This window comes from Piliocolobus tephrosceles, chromosome 21, assembly GCF_002776525.5.
Source record: "Piliocolobus tephrosceles isolate RC106 chromosome 21, ASM277652v3, whole genome shotgun sequence".
NCBI classification, from domain to species: domain Eukaryota; kingdom Metazoa; phylum Chordata; class Mammalia; order Primates; family Cercopithecidae; genus Piliocolobus; species Piliocolobus tephrosceles.
In genome coordinates this window covers 4,250,486-4,268,921 of record NC_045454.1, presented here as the reverse complement: position 1 = coordinate 4,268,921, position 18,436 = coordinate 4,250,486, and the positions used below count along the sequence as shown (strand labels likewise).

Genomic DNA, 18,436 nt, shown 5'->3' with positions numbered 1-18,436 from the left:
GACCCGCAGGACCCCCAGGAGCCCCAGGACCCGCAGGACCCCCAGGACCCGCAGGACCCCCAGGACGCGGAGTCCGGCTCTTCCTCCGAATCGCAGAGGGAGTCCGTCATCCAGCAGCCTGCTCCGGACAGGGGCGCGGCGAGGCTGGGAACCAAGAGGCCGCACCCTGAGGATGGCGACGGGCAGAGCCTCGAGGGCGTCTCCGGCGCCGGCCACAGCACAGGGCTCGCGGCTGGGCAGGGCCCCGAGGCTGACGAGCCGGGCTTGTCCCGCGGGAGGCCCTACGCCTGCGGCGAGTGCGGGGAGGCCTTCGCGTGGCTCTCGCCCCTCATGGAGCACCACAGCAGCCATGGCGGCCGGAAGCGCTACGCCTGTCAGGGCTGCTGGAAGACCTTCCACTTCAGCCTGGCCCTAGCCGAGCACCAGAAGACCCACGAGAAGGAGAAAAGCTACGCGCTGGGGGGCGCCCGGGGCCCCCAACCGTCCACCCGCGAAGCCCAGGCAGCGGCGAGGGCGGGCGGGCCCGCGGAGAGCGTGGAGGGCGAGGCGCCCCCCGCACCCCCAGAGGCGCAGAGGTGAGCCGCTGTGCTGGCGGGAGGGGCCGCCCTGCCGGCCGGGAGTCCCAGACGAGGCATCGGGCCCTTCCGCGCCCCTGGGTGGCGGCTTCCTGTGGTGTCTGTGGACGTCATCCGCGTGTGCCCCGAATCCGCCCCGGCGGCTCAGCGCTCCCAACGAGGAGGGTCCACGGGAAGCCCTCACCTCTGCAAACACACCCTGGGCCGGCGCTCGCGCCCGAGGGAGCCGCCGGAAGTGGCCGAAGACTCCGCTTTCCGGCAGCCGCGTAGGGCCGCCCCACGCTAGCTTATTTGACATTGTGCAGTGTAGAGTTGCCTTCAAGTGCGTGGTCTGCCAGTGCTTTCTTCAAGTCGCCCTTGCCCCGATTCCTCCTGTTTGCGCTCCCCAGGGTTGCTCAAGTGGAAATTTTGTCAACTGTTTAGCCTTTTCGTACTTGCGTGACGTGAACTTCACTTCTAATCTGCAAAAGCTGTTTCCTAGTTTACCTCACGTGTCTTTCTTTACCTGTATGGAGTAGCTCTCAGAGATCACAGAAATGCTTGCAGCATAAGGCAGGGTTTTCAGACCGCGGGTCCCAGCCCATTAGTTAAAATGGGAAATCAATTAGCAAGTGGCCACCAGCATTACACAGCAATGAATCGGAATAAAGAATGCATCATGTAGTAAAGGCAAATACTGTTTTGTGAAACTTTTCACCCATACATCTAAATGTGAGAACTGGTTGCAATGTAAGAGACGTATTTCTTGCTGGGAAGTTGTGATCAAAATAAGTAGAAAACGCCAATAAAGATCTGTCTGTCTGAGCAAAGGAGAGTAAACTCCTTGGGCTACATGAGGTGATCTTTTGATTGACTGTATTTATTCTCAGATTACAGCATTATTCCCATTGCCTGCGCATAAACTTAATTGCTCCCTACTCATAAACTTAACTGCTCCCTATAGATACAGAAACTGGTGCCTCTTTTTCTGTCACTGTGTTTGAGCAGGCAGTCTGTTGTAATGACCCCCAAATCACAGAGGCTTAACATAATATTTATTCATGGGCTGAGCGTGGTGGCTCACACCTGTAATCCCAGCACTTTGGGAGGTCGAGGCAGGTGGATCATGAGGTCAGGAGTTTGAGACCAGCCTGGCCAACATGGTGAAACCCCGTCTCTACTAAAAATAGAAAAAATTAGCCAGGCGTGGTGGTGCGTGCCTGTAATCCCAGCTGCTCGGGAGCTTAGGCAGGAGAATCACTTGAACCTGGGAGGCAGAGGTTGCAGTGAGCTGAGATCGTGCTACTGCACTCTAGCCTAGGTGACAGTGTGAGACTCTGTCTCAGAGAAAAAAAAAAATTCACTCACAGTTGATTGTCCTGTGTTGGTGTTGCTGTTGCTTATGTATTGGTTTGCACTCTGCTCTATACAGTGATTGAAGGATCCAGGCCCCATCCCTGTTGTAGCTCTGCTCTTCATTGTACCCTTGGAGCATGTGGGGAAGCCCACGCTTGCTCACCTGGGAGATGACACACATCACTTCTACTCACATATCCTTGGAGAGAAATGATTCCATGGCCCCAGTCACTTGGAAGGGCCTGGGAACTGGCACCTGGAGTGCCTATCTCTGCAACAGTTACTAAGTTTAGTTTCCCTCTTAGCCTATCCATCCTAACTAAACTCCAAGCTGAGTGTGGCTCTGGTAAGAAAAAGGCTAAAATGGGCCGGGCACGGTGGCTAACACCTGTAATCCCAGCACTTTGAGAGGCGGAGGCGGGTGGATCACCTGAGGTCAGGAGTTCAAAAGCAGCCTGGCCAACATGGTGAAACTCTGTCTCTACTAGAAATACAAAAAATGAGCTGGGCATGGTGGCAGGCACCTGTAATCCCAGCTACTCAGGAGGCTGAGGCAGGGAGGCGGAGGTTGCAGTGAGCCAAGATCGCACCACTGCACCACTGCCTGGGGGACAGAGCGAGAATCCATCTCATAAAAAAAAAAGAAAAGAAAAAGGCTAAAATGTAGCCTCTAATTTCTCAGCCGAACCTGTGAGTTAACCTTCTTGCACGGCCACAGGGAGCATCTCCTGAGATGTGTCCCACTCAGCTCTCAGGCTGTGGGTGATTGTCATTTGTTATTATAGGGCCCCACCCTCCATCTTCAGTTTCCCATCTCCTGTCTCATTTAGTGCACAGCCAGATGTCTATGCCTTTTTTTTTAATTTTATTTGGAAATAATTACAAACATATTTTTAAAAGGCACAAGAATTAAAATAGTGCACAGATCATTCACACACCCTCACCCAGACCCACCTATTAACATTCGACCCTGCTTACCTATGGCCTGCTTGTGTGCGCCTTCCACCACCCCATCCAGGGTGCACGGTGTCCACATTCCTCCTGTCAGTGATGTTCTCTTTGCTCACCTGGTTAGAGTGCAATTTTCCCACTGTATAGCTAACTGGGGCCAAATGCAGAGGCTTACACCTGTAATCTCAGCACTTGCAAGGCTGAAGCTGGGTGTAGTTGTGCACACCTGCAGTCCCAGCTACTTGGGAGGCTGAGGTGGGAGGATGGCTTGAACCTAGGAGGTCGAGGTTGCAGTGAACTGAGATCGAGCCACTGCACTCCAGCCTGGGTGACAGAGCAAGACCCTGTCTCAAAAAAAGAATATAGTTAACTTTTTCTCCTTTTAATGAATAAGAATCGGTGGGAAGAGACTTTAAGATCATGCAAATATCGATGATCTTCAGTTGTCACAAAAAGATTAAAGATAATGCAAATATCCTGCTCCTCATCAAAACTTCCCCCTAAATTTGGCTTTCATTTCTCATTCTTGCCTGAATCCATCATTACCAGGGTGGTGATATTCCAACACCAGCCCTCCCTCCATGCTGACCAGCTGGCCCTCAGCATCCTACTGCCAGCCGGCTCTCTTCTTCTCCCCAAGAATTGGTCTTTATTATTGGAATGGACTCGAGGATTTCTGTTTATTCAGTGGTTTATAACTAGCTGCTGATCTTATTTTGGTGCTCAAGTTGCCCTAGATGAGGCCAGTGAGACTCCCTTCAGTTGACTCCTGTATCCTCGTGACATGACCCCCCACTTTTTTAAGTGCTTATTTGCTTTTTGATGTAGTAGGATGTTCTAAGCCCATCTCCTTTCTACCCTTCCTCAGCCCTGAAATTGGCCATGTCTTCGAAGAACTGGTTCCTTTTAGTGGGTAACGGCATTAGAGACCAAGAGAGGGAGCCAGTTGAGGTGTCTCCTGCTGAGCTCTGAAATATATGACTGCACACAGGTCCCACACAAAGGTGTGTCTGTGCAGAAGCACGTACGTATCCAGTAAGACCTCCAAGTCAATCCGTGACTCCCTCCAGTCCATATTTGTATGTGTCTTCTTTAACACTGAGAACCCTGACACCCCAAAATTCAGCATTTTACTAATTCAATGAATCTTAAAATAACTGTAATATAGTTTCAGAATTTCTTTTCCCAAACCACTACCAAAAGCGAACCGATTGAGGTTTTGGGATTTGTTTGCTGTTCCCCTACCACTACCACCCTGCCCAGGATGTAAGGAGCACAAATGGATGTTTTATTAAGCTAGATATTTCCACTTGTTAACCTCAGGGGCAACTGGGCTGGTTCAGGCATTTGGGGCAGTGGGTCTCAGCTCCCATACAAAAGCGCAGCAACATGGACCACCAAGAAAGACAGGTGGGGTGAGACAGGAGAGGGTGGCTCAGGTCTGTCCAGTGGAGTTGGCAGGAATGGGACGTGTGCAAAAGGACACAGACTCTCTTGGGGGCAAGGGAAAGCCCCAGGCAGGCTGGCAGTGAAGAGGGGTAGAGTTCAGGGTGGGTTTATACAGGGTGTTGGAAGGTAGCTGTGTTCTCAATAAGTAGGAAAAGGAAATGAGAGATGGAAACCTGGAAAGGTGGGAATACATTTCAATGGGAAAATGCTTAAACACCCTCTGGTACGAGCTGAATTGTGTCCCCCACTAAATGTCATATGTTGAAGCCTTAGCCCACAATCTGATATGTGAAGACAAGGCCTTTAGGGAGGTTTACACTGCTATAAAGGAATACCTGAAGGTGGGTAATTTATAAAGAAAAGAGGTTTATTTGGTTCACTGTCCTGCAGGCTGTTTAGGAAGCACAGTGCTGACATCTGCACTATGAGGAGGCCTCAGGAAACTTCCAATCATCGCAGAAGGCAAAGGGGAGCTGGTGCATCACACAGTGAGAGAGAAAACAAGAGAGAGGGAAGGAGGTGCCAGGGCTCCTTTAAATAACCATCTCTTGGGTGAACTCATAAAGTGAGAACTCACTCATTACCATGAGGACAGCACCAAGCCATTCAGGTGGGATCCACCCCATAGCCCACACACCTCTCACTAGGCCCCACCTCCAACACTGGGGATCACATTTCAACATGAGATTTGGAGGGGAAAAATTCCAAACTATCGCACCAGCTTTCCTGACTTTTTTTCAGAAACACAATCGGAAGCCAAAGCATAGTTAATTCTCTACTTTCTATGATTCTTCCACCCAAGATGCAGTTTTGACTGCCAGTCACCAGAAATCCAACTCAAAATTGTACACAGTTTAGGATGTTATTTACTTATTTTTTTTTAGAAACATGGTCTGGAGTGCAGTGGTGAAACCACAGCTCACTGCAGCCTCAAATACCTGGGTTCAAGTGATAATCCTGCCTCAGCCTCCTGTGCAGCTGGGAGTACAGGCACACACTACCATGCCTGGCTAATTTTTTGTCTGTTGTAGAGATTGGGGTCTCACTATGTTGCCCAGGCTGCTCTTGAACTCCTGGGCTCGAGCAAGCCTCCCAAAGTGCTGGGATTACAGGCATGAGCCACCACGCCTAGCTGAGGGTATTACTTACTTGCTGTGAAAGACCAGGAGGCAAGGTCCAGGGTGGGGCCCCTGCTTGAACTGTAGATGAGCTTGGGCTTTGCCATCTTCTCTGAGTTGACTTTGTCCAGGATGGCCCTCTCTGTGCTTGCAGGTGGTAGGCAGCATACTTCTCCCTTTACATCCAGAAAGAGACAGAACCTTTCCTTGCCAAAGAACCAGACCTTCCTCTCAGTCTCATGGCCGCACGCCCAGAAACTGTGGTCACTGTGTTAGGCCGTTCTTGTGTTGCTATAAAGAAATGCCTGAGATTGAGTAATTTATGAAGAAAAGAGTTTTAATTGGCTTATAGTTCTGCAGGCTATACAGGAAGCAAGGCACTGGCATCTGCTCAGCTTCTGGGGAGGCCTCAGGAAGCTTTTACTCATGGTGGAAGGGCAAGTAGGAGCAGACATATCACATGGCCAGAGGAGGAGCAAGAGAGTGTGGGGGACAGGGGGTGCCCGCACACTTGAAAAACCAGACCTCAGGCCGGGTGTGGTGGCTTACTCCTGTAATCCCAGCACTTTGGGAGACCGAGGCGGGCAGATTACCTGAGGTCAGGAGTTTGAGACTAGCCTGGCCAACATGGTAAAACCCTGTCTCTACTAAAAATACAAAAATTAGCCAGGCAAGGTGGCAGGCACCTGTAATCCCAGCTACTTGGGAGGCTGAGGCAGGAGAATTGCTTGAGTCCAGGAGGTGGAGGCTGCAGTGAGCCTTGATCATGCCATTGCACTCCAGCCTGGGCAAGAGCTAGACTCTGTCTCAAAAAAAAAAAAAAAATAAAGCGGGGGCATATTCAGGGATGACTTTTGTCAGCTCCACCATGTTTGGGGCCTCAGGTGGGAACCTGAAGGCTGAGGTACCTTGAAAGCTGGGAGGCTGGAATCATCTGAAGACTGTTCTCTCACATGCCTGATGAGGCTGGGGAGATTCAGACTAGGAGTAAACTGACATCCTAAGCAGAGCCTGTGTGGCTTCTTCCTCACAGCATGGTGGCCTTGGGCCAGTGGGTTTCTCAAGTGGTGTCTCAGGGGTCCAAGCACAAGTGTTCCAGCAGAAAAAGATAGACGCTGTATGGCCTTTTCTGAACTAGCCTCAGAACTCTCCCTGTTTCTTATTTAACCTGCATGCACCTGTTTTCCCACTTGATCTTCTGCTTGTGTGCCAATAACTGAGGCATAGTAAGCAAGGTTCTCTAGACTCAGGAGGGTGTAACCCCCACAATGCCCTTCCACTGGCTTGGCACCATCAGGGAAAGGAATCTCGTCTCTTTCCCTGGCTTAGGAAAGAAGTGATCCTGTGGGCACCTCTCTGTAGTTTCCAATCCTTGCTGTATTTCCCGTGTCGCTGAAGGAGGTCTGATGAAGAGGGGCTGAGTGGAGAGGAAGGAACTCCCATTACTGTTTCTTGGTGATTATGCCAATCTAGGACTTTCAAAGGACTGCAAAAGAGCATGCACTAGATTCCATTTTAACTGAACTGAATTGGAATAGACCGGCCATAATCTCTTTCCTGAATGTAATGCTCTGTGATAATAATAGTATCTTAGGCCAGGCATGGTGGCTTATGCCTGTAATCCCAGCACTTTGGGAGGCTGAGGTGGGCGGATCGCAAGGTCAGGAGATCGAGGCCATCCTGGCTAACACGGTGAAACCCCATCTCTACTAAAAATACAAAAAATGAGCCAGGCGTGGTGGTGGGCACCTGTAGTCCCAGCTACTTGGGAGGCTGAGGCAGGAGAATGGCGTGAACCCGGGAGGCAGAGCTTGCAGTGAGCCAAGATTACGCCACTGCACCCCAGCCTGGGAGACAGAGCAAGACTCTGCCTCAAAAAAAAAAAAAAAAAAAGAGAGAGAAAGAAAAAGAAAAGAAAAAAGAAAAAAAAATATCCTGGAGAGCCTGAAATGAGTAGGCACCTGTCATTCCAATTACCTAAAACAGCAGATCTTCCTAGCACATTTAGTTTCCTTGAGCATAAGATGCTACACAAGGATAGGAACACAGGGAAAGGCAGGAGGACACATGTAGTAAAGGCAAGGAGGACAAAACAGCTGACCAAAGACCAAGCTGTTGAGCTGCACCAGTACAGCCACCAGCTGGCTACATGTGTCAAATGGGCACTTTAAATGTCACTATAGTGAACTCTGAGATGTGATGCAAGTGTAAGATGCACACTAGGCCAGGCGTGGTGGCTCACACCTGTAATCCCAGCACTTTGGGAGGCTGAGGTGGGCAGATCACCTGAGGTCAGGAGATCAAGACCAGCCTGACCAACATGGGGAAACCCATCTCAAAATTAGCCAGGCATGGTGGCACATGCCTATAGTCCCAGGCACCTGGGAGGCTGAGGCAGGAGAATCACTTGAACCTGGGAGGCGGAGGTTGCAGTGAGCCGAGAATGCGCTACTGCACTCCAGCCTGGGTGACAGAGTGAGACTCTATCTCAAAAAAAAAAAAAAAAAAAAAAAAGATGCACACTAGATTCTGAAGATGTCATGTAACAAAAAGAAGGCAAATATCTCAATACTTGTTTATATTGACATGTGAAACTGCTAACATTTGAGATATATAGGGGTAAACATTAGTTTCACCTGTTTCTTCTTGCTTTTTCTTTCTGAGACAGTCTCGCTCTTGTCACCCAGGCTAGAGTGCAGTGGTGCAATCTTGGCTCACTGCTGCCTCCCAGGCTCAAGCAATTCTGGTGCCTCAGCCTCCCGAGGGGATTACAGGTGCATGCCACTGCACCAGGCTAATTTCTGTATTTTTAGCAGAGACATGGTTTCACCATGTTGGCCAGGCTGGCCTCAACTGATCTGCCCACCTCAGCCTCCCAAAGTGCTGGGATTACAGGCATGGGCCACTGTGCCTGGCCCTCTTCTTGCTTTTTAAATCGGGCTACCAGAATATTTAAAGTTATTTATGTGACTTGCATTGTTTCAGTGAGACCGTGCTGCTATGAAGCATGTATGCTGGCTTTCTCCAGTGGCTTTTATTTTTTTAGAGATGGTGTCTCGCTGTGTTGTCCAGGCTGGAGCACAGTGGCTATTCACAGGCATGATCCCACTAATGATCAGCATGGGAGTTATTTTTTATTTATTTATTTTTTCTGAGGTTGAGTTTCACTCGTCACCTAGGCTGGAGTACATTGGCACAATCTAGGCTCACTGCAACCTCCACCTCCCAGTTTCAAGTGATTCTCCTGCGTCAGCCTCCCAAGTAGCTGAAATTACAAGCATGCACCACCGTGCCCAGCTAATTTTGTATTTTTAGTAGAGATGGGGTTTCACCATGTTGGTCAGGCTGGTCCCGAACTCCTGACCTCAAGTGATCTGCCCGCCTTAGCCTCCCAAAGTGTGGGATTACAGGTGTGAGCCCTACCAGCATGGGAGTTTTGACCTGCTCTGGTTCACCCCTACATAGGCAACCTGGAGGTCATATTGCCACCGAACTTAGTGTGGACACCCAATCAGCAGAGCACACTGCAGCCCAGAACTCCTGGATTCAAGTGATCCTCCTGCCTCAACCTCCCAAGCAGCTGGGACTAGAGGCAGGTGCAGCCACGTCTGGCTCTCCAGTGGCTTGTAAATGACAAAGGCATTTATCCCAAGAGGCACTCCACAATCATACTGAGAAGCAATATTGGAAGACTGTCTGCAACATGGTTTCCCCAAGAGAGAAATATCAAGTAACTGGAAATTTATATCCCAGCATTTGGATTAGAAAAATCAAATTGATGGATGTAACCACAACTGACAGCTGATAACCAAAAACAGCCAATGCAATTTCTTTTTTTTTTTTTTTGAGATGGAGTTTCGCCCTTGTTGCCCAGGCTGGAGTGCAATCTCAGCTCAATGCAACCTCCATCTCCCGGGTTCAAGCGATTCTCCTGCCTCAGCCTTCCAAGTAGCTGGGATTACAGGCATGTGCCACCATGCCCGGCTAATTTTGTATTTTTAGTAGAGATGGGGTTTCTCCATGTTGGTCAGGCTGGTCTCGAACTCCCGACCTCAGGTGATCCTCCTGCCTCGGCCTCCCAAAGTGCTGGGATTGCAGGCGTGAGCCACCGCGCCCGGCCAGCCAATGCAATTTCTAATGGGGGCAACAGGTCACCATGTATAGGTTAGAGTTGTCAGAAGGACTGCTATTTGTGGACTTAGGCTTTAACAAAATGTTAAATTGTGTGAAAACAATGAAAAAGCAGTTTGAGGGCCGGGCGCGGTGGCTCAAGCCTGTAATCCCAGCACTTTGGGAGGCCGAGACGGGCGGATCACGAGGTCAGGAGATCAAGACCATCCTGGCCAACACGGTGAAACCCCGTCTCTACTAAAAAAAACACAAAAAACTAGCCGGGCGAGGTGGCGGCGCCTGTAGTCCCAGCTACTCGGGAGGCTGAGGCAGGAGAATGGCGGGAACCCGGGAGGCGGAGCTTGCAGTGAGCTGAGATCCGGCCACTGTACTCCAGCCTGTGCGACAGAGTGAGACTCCGTCTCAAAAAAAAAAAAAGAAAGAAAAAGCAGTTTGAGAGGATTAACTTGAACATTTCCCAAAAAAGATGAATCTTGCAAAACAGAAGTTTCTAACACAAATTTGCTATTGCTTATAAGATGGTGGTTTAACAAAGGAAAAACAAATACCTTTTTGTAAAACAAATACCTGTGTTTCTAACGCGAGTTCTGCAGAGAAATGTAGAGAGAGAACAGAGTAGCAAAAGCCATCTCAGAATCAGTGACACTCTATGGAAGCAACTTTACATTTTAAGTCTTCCCATACAAAGCTTTTCAATCTCACTGCATATAAAGATTAATTGCAAAAATAATGCAGGGATAACTAAAAACCTGTTTACAGTACACTGATACTTTGTCATATGGAATTCCAATCAGTGACTGGCTGGCACGTACCCTGATCAAACAATATGCACACAAACCGGACAGCTTTTTACTGAGACAGTCAGTATCCATAGTGATTCCATAAAGATGCCACTCTCATTTCTGGAACACTCTGCCATATTGTCATCTGGGAATATCAGAGTCAACCTACACCATTCATAAGCACTTTCCCCCCCGCAAAATGTGATGTGCAATAATGGCAAATTCTGACTCAATTTGGTTCTTGTATATATGAAAGGCATTTGTTGGGTTTCTCACCAATCTGAACATCTCTGGTTTTGGAATATGGTGAATCCTTGGACAAAAGCTCTTCCTGAATCCACTACACTTGTTCCATTTCTTTTTTGTAGGTTCTATAACGTAGCACTAATGGGCATTCGAGGGTGAAGGTCCTGAGTGCTGATTATCTCCACATTTCCCTATTACTTGGATACAGGGATGGACGACCTAGAGCTTGGTAGTCCTATGGTCATTTCCCATCAGTGTGAACTCTCTGAGGGTGTCTGAGGGAAGTGCTGTGTGAAAAGGCTTGTGTATGAATATACATTTATCATGCGTATGATTGGGTCAAATCTGGAAAGGGATGAGCTATGGCTTAAGGTCTTCCTATGTCCCCAGCACATGTGGATGGGTTTATCCAGTGTGAGTTCTCTGGTGCTTGGTAAGGGAGGAGCTGTGTGTAAAGGCCTTTCCACAGTCCCTGCACGCATACGGCTTCTCTCCTGTGTGGATCCTCCGGTGCTGAGTGAGGTGGGTGCTCTGCCTAAAGGACTTTCCGCAATCGTGACACTCATAGGGCTTTTCCCCAGTGTGCGTCCTTTCATGCTGGCTGAGCGAGGAGCTGTGGCTGAAGGATTTCCCACACTCATTGCACCCATAGGGCTTTTCCTTGGTGTGAATCCTCTGGTGTTCGATGAGAAGGGAGCTCTGGCTGAAGGCTCTGCCACACTGGTTACATTCATAGGGTTTCTCTCCTGTGTGGATCCTCTGATGCTGAATGAGGGGAGCAAGCTGACTGAAGGCTCTGCCACACTGGTTGCATTCATAGGGCTTCTCCCCAGTGTGGATTCGCTGATGTTTGGTGAGGGATGAGCTGTGGCTGAATGCCTTGCCACAGTCATTGCATTCATAGGGCTTCTCCCCCGTGTGGATTCGCTGGTGTTGAGTGAGGTGTGTGCTCTGCCGGAAGGCCTTCCCACACTGACTGCACTCGTAGGGCTTCTCTCCTGTGTGCGTCCGCTCATGCTGGCTGAGCGAGGAGCTGTGGCTGAAAGTTTTCCCACACTCGTTGCATCCGTAGGGCTTCTCTCCTGTGTGAATCCTCCGATGCTCAGTCAGGAGTGTGCTCTGGCTGAAGGCTTTCCCACACTCGCTGCACTCATAGGGCTTTTCTCCTGTGTGGGTCCTCTGGTGCTGAATCAGTGGGGTGATCTGAGTGAAGGCTTTTCCACACTCATGGCACTCGTAGGGCTTCTCCCCTGTGTGGATTCGCTGGTGTTTGGTCAAGGATGAGCTGTGGCTGAAGGCCTTGCCACACTCACCACACTGATAGGGTTTCTCCCCAGTGTGGATTCGCAGATGCTGGGTGAGGTGGATGCTTTGCCGGAAGGCTTTCCCGCACTCGCTGCACTCGTAGGGCTTCTCACCTGTGTGAGTTCGCTCATGCTGGCTGAAGGAGGACCTAAAACTGAAGGATTTCCCACATTCGCTGCACTCATAGGGCTTCTCGCCTGTGTGAGTTCTCTGGTGCTGGATCAGTGGGGCAATTTGGTTGAAGGTCCTCCCACACTGAGTGCATTTATAGGGTTTCTCCCCAGTGTGGATTCTCTGGTGTTTGGTAAGTGCCGAGCTGTTCCGGAAGCCTTTTCCACATTCGTGACATTCGTAAGGTCTCTCTCCTGTGTGTGTCCGGTGGTGTTCGATAAGCGCTGAGCTGTGACTAAAGGCCTTTCTGCATTCCTGACATTTGTAGGGTTTCTCTTTTACACACGTTTTCTGTAGAACATTTAGGTCTGGCTTCTCCCTTTTTCCACGTGTTCCCCACATGTGGGGGCCTTGTCTTTCAGGAGTCATTGGTTGATGTCGGAGATCAGGGTTCAGACTTACGTTTTCCCCAAACCCATTCCTCTGCCACTGCTCCTGAACAGGCGTCTTCACAGGCGTGAAGGCCGCTGGCACTGCCAGGCTCTCCAGGCTCTCACAACTCCATTCCCAGTGGCCCTCAGTGTCCTCACCCTTGTAGTGCCACAGACCATCCCACAGGAATCTTTCTACCAGGATGACACTGTTGGATATTTCTTCAGAGATGCCTTGTTTTAGAACTGACAGTTTGACTTTGGGTTTAGTTTCCAAGTCTGAAAGAAGCAAAAACTGGAAATGTCCCTTAACCTCTGTTCCAGGGCAAAAGAGTTTGTGGTGAGATGGGAAGGGGAAGGATAAAACTAGTGATTTTGGAAGGTTCAAGGTTCAAGTGGCTTTGACCATTTAAAAATATAGTTTTGCAAACCAGGAAAGGAAGAGAGGGAAACACAGAATAAGGAAGAGGAAAATAAGGAATAAGGAAAGGAAGAGGAGAGGGAGGAAAAAACAGTTGGCACAAGAAATATGAATGGCGTCTGTGAGGGGAGCACAGAGGCAGGTGCAAAAGGGATGCCCAGGAGACAGCAATACAGAGGCATTGGACTTGGAAGGAAAAGTGTGGCACCCAGGCCCCAGCGACAGTGGCCTCTGCGATGCCAGGTGGCAACAGAGAAGATGGTGCCGCATGGGGAAAGTCGGCTGACACCCAGCTTCTTCCTGGTAGCATGTGCTGTTGTACCACCTCACTCTAGATGTAAAGGAACCTACCTGCTCCCCACAAACAGGAATAGCTGCAACGTGCATCACTAAGAGGAAGACAAATGACCCGTGGTGTATCAGAGTACTTCGATCTGCCTTATTTTGTCCATTTCACTAACTGGGAACCCCTTGAGGGTAGGGGTTTCTGTCCACCTTGCTTACCACTGTATCTATAGCCCACAGCAAGAGCTCAATATACATGCTTCATGAATGAACAGATGCACTCCCTCCTCCTCCTTCCTGGCAGGACTCTCTTTGCCCTGGCACCCAGTCCTCTCTGCACAGCCATGACCTGGGTGCCTGCTGCCCCTACCCTGACCCCATAGTGGCCTAGAGGTGTGATGTGGGCACCTTCCCCATATTGTTATGTTTCAGTGAAAAGTTCAGTTAAAAAAAAAAAAAAAGTTAACCCAGGAGTGAATGGCAGAATAGTGGCTTCCCAAAATGCCCATATCCTAACCCTAGAACCTATATGTCTCCAATTACATGGGAGGGAGGAATTAAGGTTGCTAATCAGCTAACATTAAGATACAGAAATTACACTGGATTATCTGGGTGGACCTGTGTAATCCCAAGGGTCCTTAAATGGGGAAAAGAGGCAGAAGGGTCCGAGTCAGAGTGAATATGATGTGTGACTTGACAAGGGCTTGCTGACTGTGAAGATGGACAAGGCCATAGCCAAGGAATGTGGGTGCCTCTAGAAGCTGAAAAATGCAAATAAATGGATTCTTAGCCAGGCACAGGGCTTCATGCCTGTAATCTCAACATTTTGGACAACTGAGGCAGGAGGACTCCTTGAGCCCAGAAGTTCAAGACATGCCTGGGCAAAATGATGAGACCCTGTTTCTACAAAAAATAATTTAAAAATTAGCTGGGCATGGTGACACACACCTGTAGTTTCAGCTACTCAGGAGGCTGAGGCAGGAGGATCACCTGAGCCCAGAAGGTCAAGGTTGCTGTGAGCCATGATCATGCCACTGGACTTCATCCTGGGCAAGAGAGCAAGATCCCATCTCTTAAAAAACAAAAAGGAAGAAAGAAATGGATTCTTCCCTTCCCTAGAGCTTCCACAAGGAATGATGCCCTGCTGACATCTTTATTATATCCCAGAGAGACCCATTTTGGACTTCTGATCTTCTGAACTTTAAGATAATTTGCTTTGCTTTATGCTATGAAGTTTGTAGTATTGTTGACCCTTGAACAATGAGGAGACTAGGGGCACTGACCCCAGTACAATAGAAAATCTGCATACAGCTTTTGACTCCCCAAAAACTTAACTACTAATAGCTTACTGTTGACCATACTGATAAAATAAATAGTTAACACTTTGTTTTCTTTGAGACGTGGTCTTGCTGTGTCACCCAAGCTGGAGAACAGTGGCGTGATCTTGGCTCACTGCAACCTTCGCCTCCCGGGTTCAAGCAATTCTCCTGCCTCAGCCTCCTGAGTAGCTGGGACTACAGGCGTGCACCACCATGCCCAGCTAATTTTTTTGTTGTTGTTGTATTTTTTTTGTAGAGATGGAGTTTCACCATGTTGGCCAGGCTGGTCTTGAACTCCCAACCTCAAATGCTACCTGCCTTGGCCTCTCAAAGTACTGGGATTATAGGTGTGAGCCACTGCTCCCAACCCTTAGTTAACACATATTTTGTATATGTATTATATAATGTGTTCTTAAAGTAAGCTAAAGAAAATGCTATTTTAAAAAATCATAAGGAAGAGAAAATATATTTACTATGCATTAAATGGAAGTGGATCACCATAAAGATCTTCATCCTCGTTGTCTTCACAGTGAGTAGGCTGAGGAGTAGGAGGAGGGGTTGGTCTTGCTGTCTCACGGGGGGCTCAGGCAGAAGAAAATCCATGTATAAATGGACCCACACAGTTCAAACCCATGTTGTTCAAGGGTCGATGGTAATGTGTTGCAGGAGGAGCAATAGAAAGCTAATATATTGCGTAAGGGCTGACTCTTACTGATGTGGAGGGACCCTACCGTGACCCTCTCCCACACTGGCCATCCCTCCTGGATTCTGGTGATAGGCCAGTCTTCCCACCTGATGCCAATGGGAAATTGACTGTCATTAGACTGGGATACCTCTGCTACCTACCAATCACCCTACAGGCACATGGCAGGGCCCAGCATGGATCCACTGACCCACAGACACATGAGTTATAAACAATTATTTGGTTTAAGCTACTGAAGTTGGAGTGCTTTTCCTACGCAAGAGCTGACTGATGCATGACTTCGGGCCTTTGCACCTGCTGTTTCCTCTGCCTGAAATACTACTATTCACTCAGACTGCCCCATTGCTCAGGCTTCAAGTCACATGTCACCCCCTTGGAGAGGCTATCCCTCATCTCTCTGCTAAAGTCTCCTCACCCCCATCCTAGTCTACCTCATTGCTCATTTTCATTTTCTCAGCATTCATCACAATCTGTAATCATCCAACTCATTTTATTATTATTATTATTTTACCGATTTATTGTTGTCTCCCCGACTCCCTCACCAAGAATGTAAATTCAGTGGAGATGAGGACTTGCTGTCGTCACTCACAGCAAAATGGGTACTCGCTAAATCTTCACTAAGGCTGAGTAGTAAATTTTCTGTGAAGAATTAGAGAACAGATGCAGAGCGAGAAACCAGGAAGCAAGCATGGACAGGCTTCTCTCAGCCCCGGAGGGCTCCCATCTCACCTGGGTACACGCCTGGGGGAACTCCAGAGTCCACCGCCCGTGGCTCTGCCTCTTGCTCCAGCAGGGAGATGACATTCGGCTTCGGTAACCAATGTCCTACTCAGGGAGAGACCCACAGAGTGAGCATTTGTATCCCAGGACCCTTCCTGAGCCTCAGCCCATTCCACCTTTGGTCTTCCAGGTCCCAGATGGCTGGGGGCCCCTGAGTGACTTCAGCTGTCATACCCACAGCCCTGGATGTTCCCCAGGGACTCATTCCCCTACTCTCAGTCCCTGACCCTACCCCTGCTTCTGGGGTGGACATGTGACCCAGGCCTGGACAATCAGAACTCTGGTTCCTCCCCTGCCCGCTGGCAACAATAATCACTGTGAAGACTTGGCAGCCAAACCAGGACAACCCTGGGACACAGACCCTGTCTTTTCTGCTGGTCTTGGTCCCAGGAAAGGCACCCTGGCAGCTGTCTTGTCACCTCCAGAGAAGCCTCTCTGGAAATGAAGCCAGAAAGAGATTGCTATGTCTGAATGTCAGTGTCCCCCTAAAATTTAGGCTATGCATAGTGGCTTATGCCTGTAATTCCAGCACTCTGGGAGGCTGAGGTGGGAGCTTTAGCCTAGGAGCTTGAGGGCAGCCTGGGCAACACAGCAAGGCCCTGTCCCTACAAAATTTTAAAAATTAGCTGGGTGTGGTAGTATGCACCTGTAGTCCCAGCTACTTGGGAGACTGAAATGGGAGGTTTACTTGAGCCAGGAGGTTGAGTGTGCAGTAAGTATGACTGTGCCACAGCACTCCACCCTGGGCAAGAGAACAAGACTTTGTTTCTTAAAAATAAAAAAGGTTCAGGCCGGGCATGGTGGCTCACGCCTGTAATCTCAGCACTTTGGGAGGCTGAGGCAGGCAGATCAGCAGATCAGGACCATCGAGACCATCACGGCTAACACGGTGAAACCCCATCTCTACTAAAAATACAAAAAAAAAAAAATTTAGCCGGGCGTGGTGGCGGGTGCCTGCAGTCCCAGCTACTTGGGAGGCTGAGGCAGGAGAATAGTGTGAACCTGGGAGGTGGAGCTTGCAGTGAACCGAGATCGCACCACTGCACTCCAGCCTGGGTGACACAGCAAGACTCCATCTCAAAAATAAAAAATAAAATAAATAAAAAATAAATAATAAAGGTTCAAATGTTGGAACGTAATACCCAATGTGATAGTGTTGAGGTGGGGCCTTGGGGAAGTGATTAATTCATGAGGGTTCCACTCATGAATGGGATTAGGGCCCTTATAAAAGAAGCTTGAGAGAGCTCCCTTGCCCCTTATGGCATGTCAGGACACAGGAAGGAAGTGTCATCAGTGAGGAGCAGGCCCCCACCAAACACTGAATTTGCTGACACTTTGATCTTAGGCTTCCCAGCCTCTGGAACCATAAGCAACAAATATCTATTGTTTATAAATTACCCAGTCTAAGGTATTTTAGCAGCCCTAGCAGAGTAAGACAGAAGTGCAGAGGGAGGTGTTAAAGAAGGAGGGGCTCCTGACAGCTCTACAGAAGACCCTGATCTACCCTGGGATTCTGTAGTCTTGAGACCCAGTATGTTTCTCTGCTTCTGTTGATTTCAGGTTGAGTCTGAGACTTGCTGATATTGGTCCTAATTGATATTTCCTACATTAAAACAGTCAGGTTCCTAAAGCCCAAGACATATAGCCCCAGGCATTTGCTTTTAAAGCTCTGTCCTATAACCATATTTAACCTAGTAGAATCAGAATCCATGTCAGGGACAGACCATCAGATACAACATGGGTGTGGCCTTACCCACAGAGACCAGAAGCCTGAAGGTGTCCAGCATCACATCACGGTACAGGGTCCTCTGGGCAGGCTTCAGCTGCCCCCACTCCTCCTGGCTGAAGTCCACCACCACGTCCTCAAAGGTCACTTGCTCCTGAAACATCACACAAGTGTTCTCAGCCAAGCCAACCCTGGCACTGACTATTGGTGGGGTAGCTGGTGAATGCCAGCCAGGCTGGGTCAGATGGAGTTCTCGTTCGTCTGGGGTTTTGGGTCAGGTTTTTCTGTGGGGCCTGGATGGGGGCCCTGCTGATGAGGTGGAGGATCTTAGAATCTAAGGCATCATTCCCGTTTCCAATAATTTGTCTCTTGAAATAAGAAATGGTGCAGAGGAGCCATAAAGGAGTGGACCAGTCCGGCATGGTGTCACACGCCCGTGGTCCCAGCTGTTCAACAGGCTGAGGGGAGAGGATCACTTGAGCACACAAGTTTGAAGCTACAGTGAGCCGTGATTGCATCACTGCACTTCAGCCTAGGGGATAAACAAGGTTATAAAGCTAGTAGCAGCAAGTCTAAAGACTGAATCTGAGTTTCTTTTTTTATTTTTATTTTTTTTCCGAGACGGAGTCTCGCTCTGTCGCTCAGGCTGGAGTGCAGGGGCGCGATCTCGGCTCACTGCAAGCTCTGCCTTCCGTGTTCACGCCATTCTCCTGCCTCAGCCTCCCAAGTAGCTGGGACTACAGGTGCCCGCCACCACGCCTGGCTCAT

At 49.2% G+C, this 18,436-nt stretch overlaps 2 protein-coding genes across 10 annotated transcripts in view; one reads left to right on the top strand and one right to left on the bottom strand.

Moving 5' to 3' along the window:
* ZSCAN18 (zinc finger and SCAN domain containing 18) overlaps positions 1-1,409 on the top strand; it is a 15,240-nt gene extending 13,831 nt beyond the window's left edge. For 3 of the 4 annotated variants that reach the window (XM_026457588.1, XM_026457586.1, XM_026457587.1), the window contains exon 8: positions 10-1,409. In XM_026457588.1, the coding sequence (XP_026313373.1) occupies positions 10-579 (570 nt within the window). In that variant the 3' untranslated portion in view covers positions 580-1,409. The other variant, XM_026457589.1, reaches the window with a different exon arrangement.
* Positions 1,410-10,042: 8,633 nt separating this feature from the next.
* The window catches only part of ZNF135 (zinc finger protein 135), a 10,331-nt gene continuing 1,937 nt past the window's right edge, over positions 10,043-18,436 (bottom strand). For 4 of the 6 annotated variants that reach the window (XM_026457584.1, XM_026457579.1, XM_026457580.1 and 1 more), the window contains 3 exons: positions 17,696-17,822; positions 15,892-15,987; positions 10,043-12,713 (listed from right to left, as the gene is read on the bottom strand). In XM_026457584.1, coding sequence (XP_026313369.1) covers positions 10,993-12,713; positions 15,892-15,987; positions 17,696-17,822 — 1,944 coding nt within the window. In that variant the 3' untranslated portion in view covers positions 10,043-10,992. Of the gene's footprint in view, positions 12,750-15,891; positions 15,988-17,695; positions 17,823-18,436 lie in introns of all 6 variants that reach the window. The other 2 variants (XM_026457582.1, XM_026457585.2) reach the window with 2 other exon arrangements.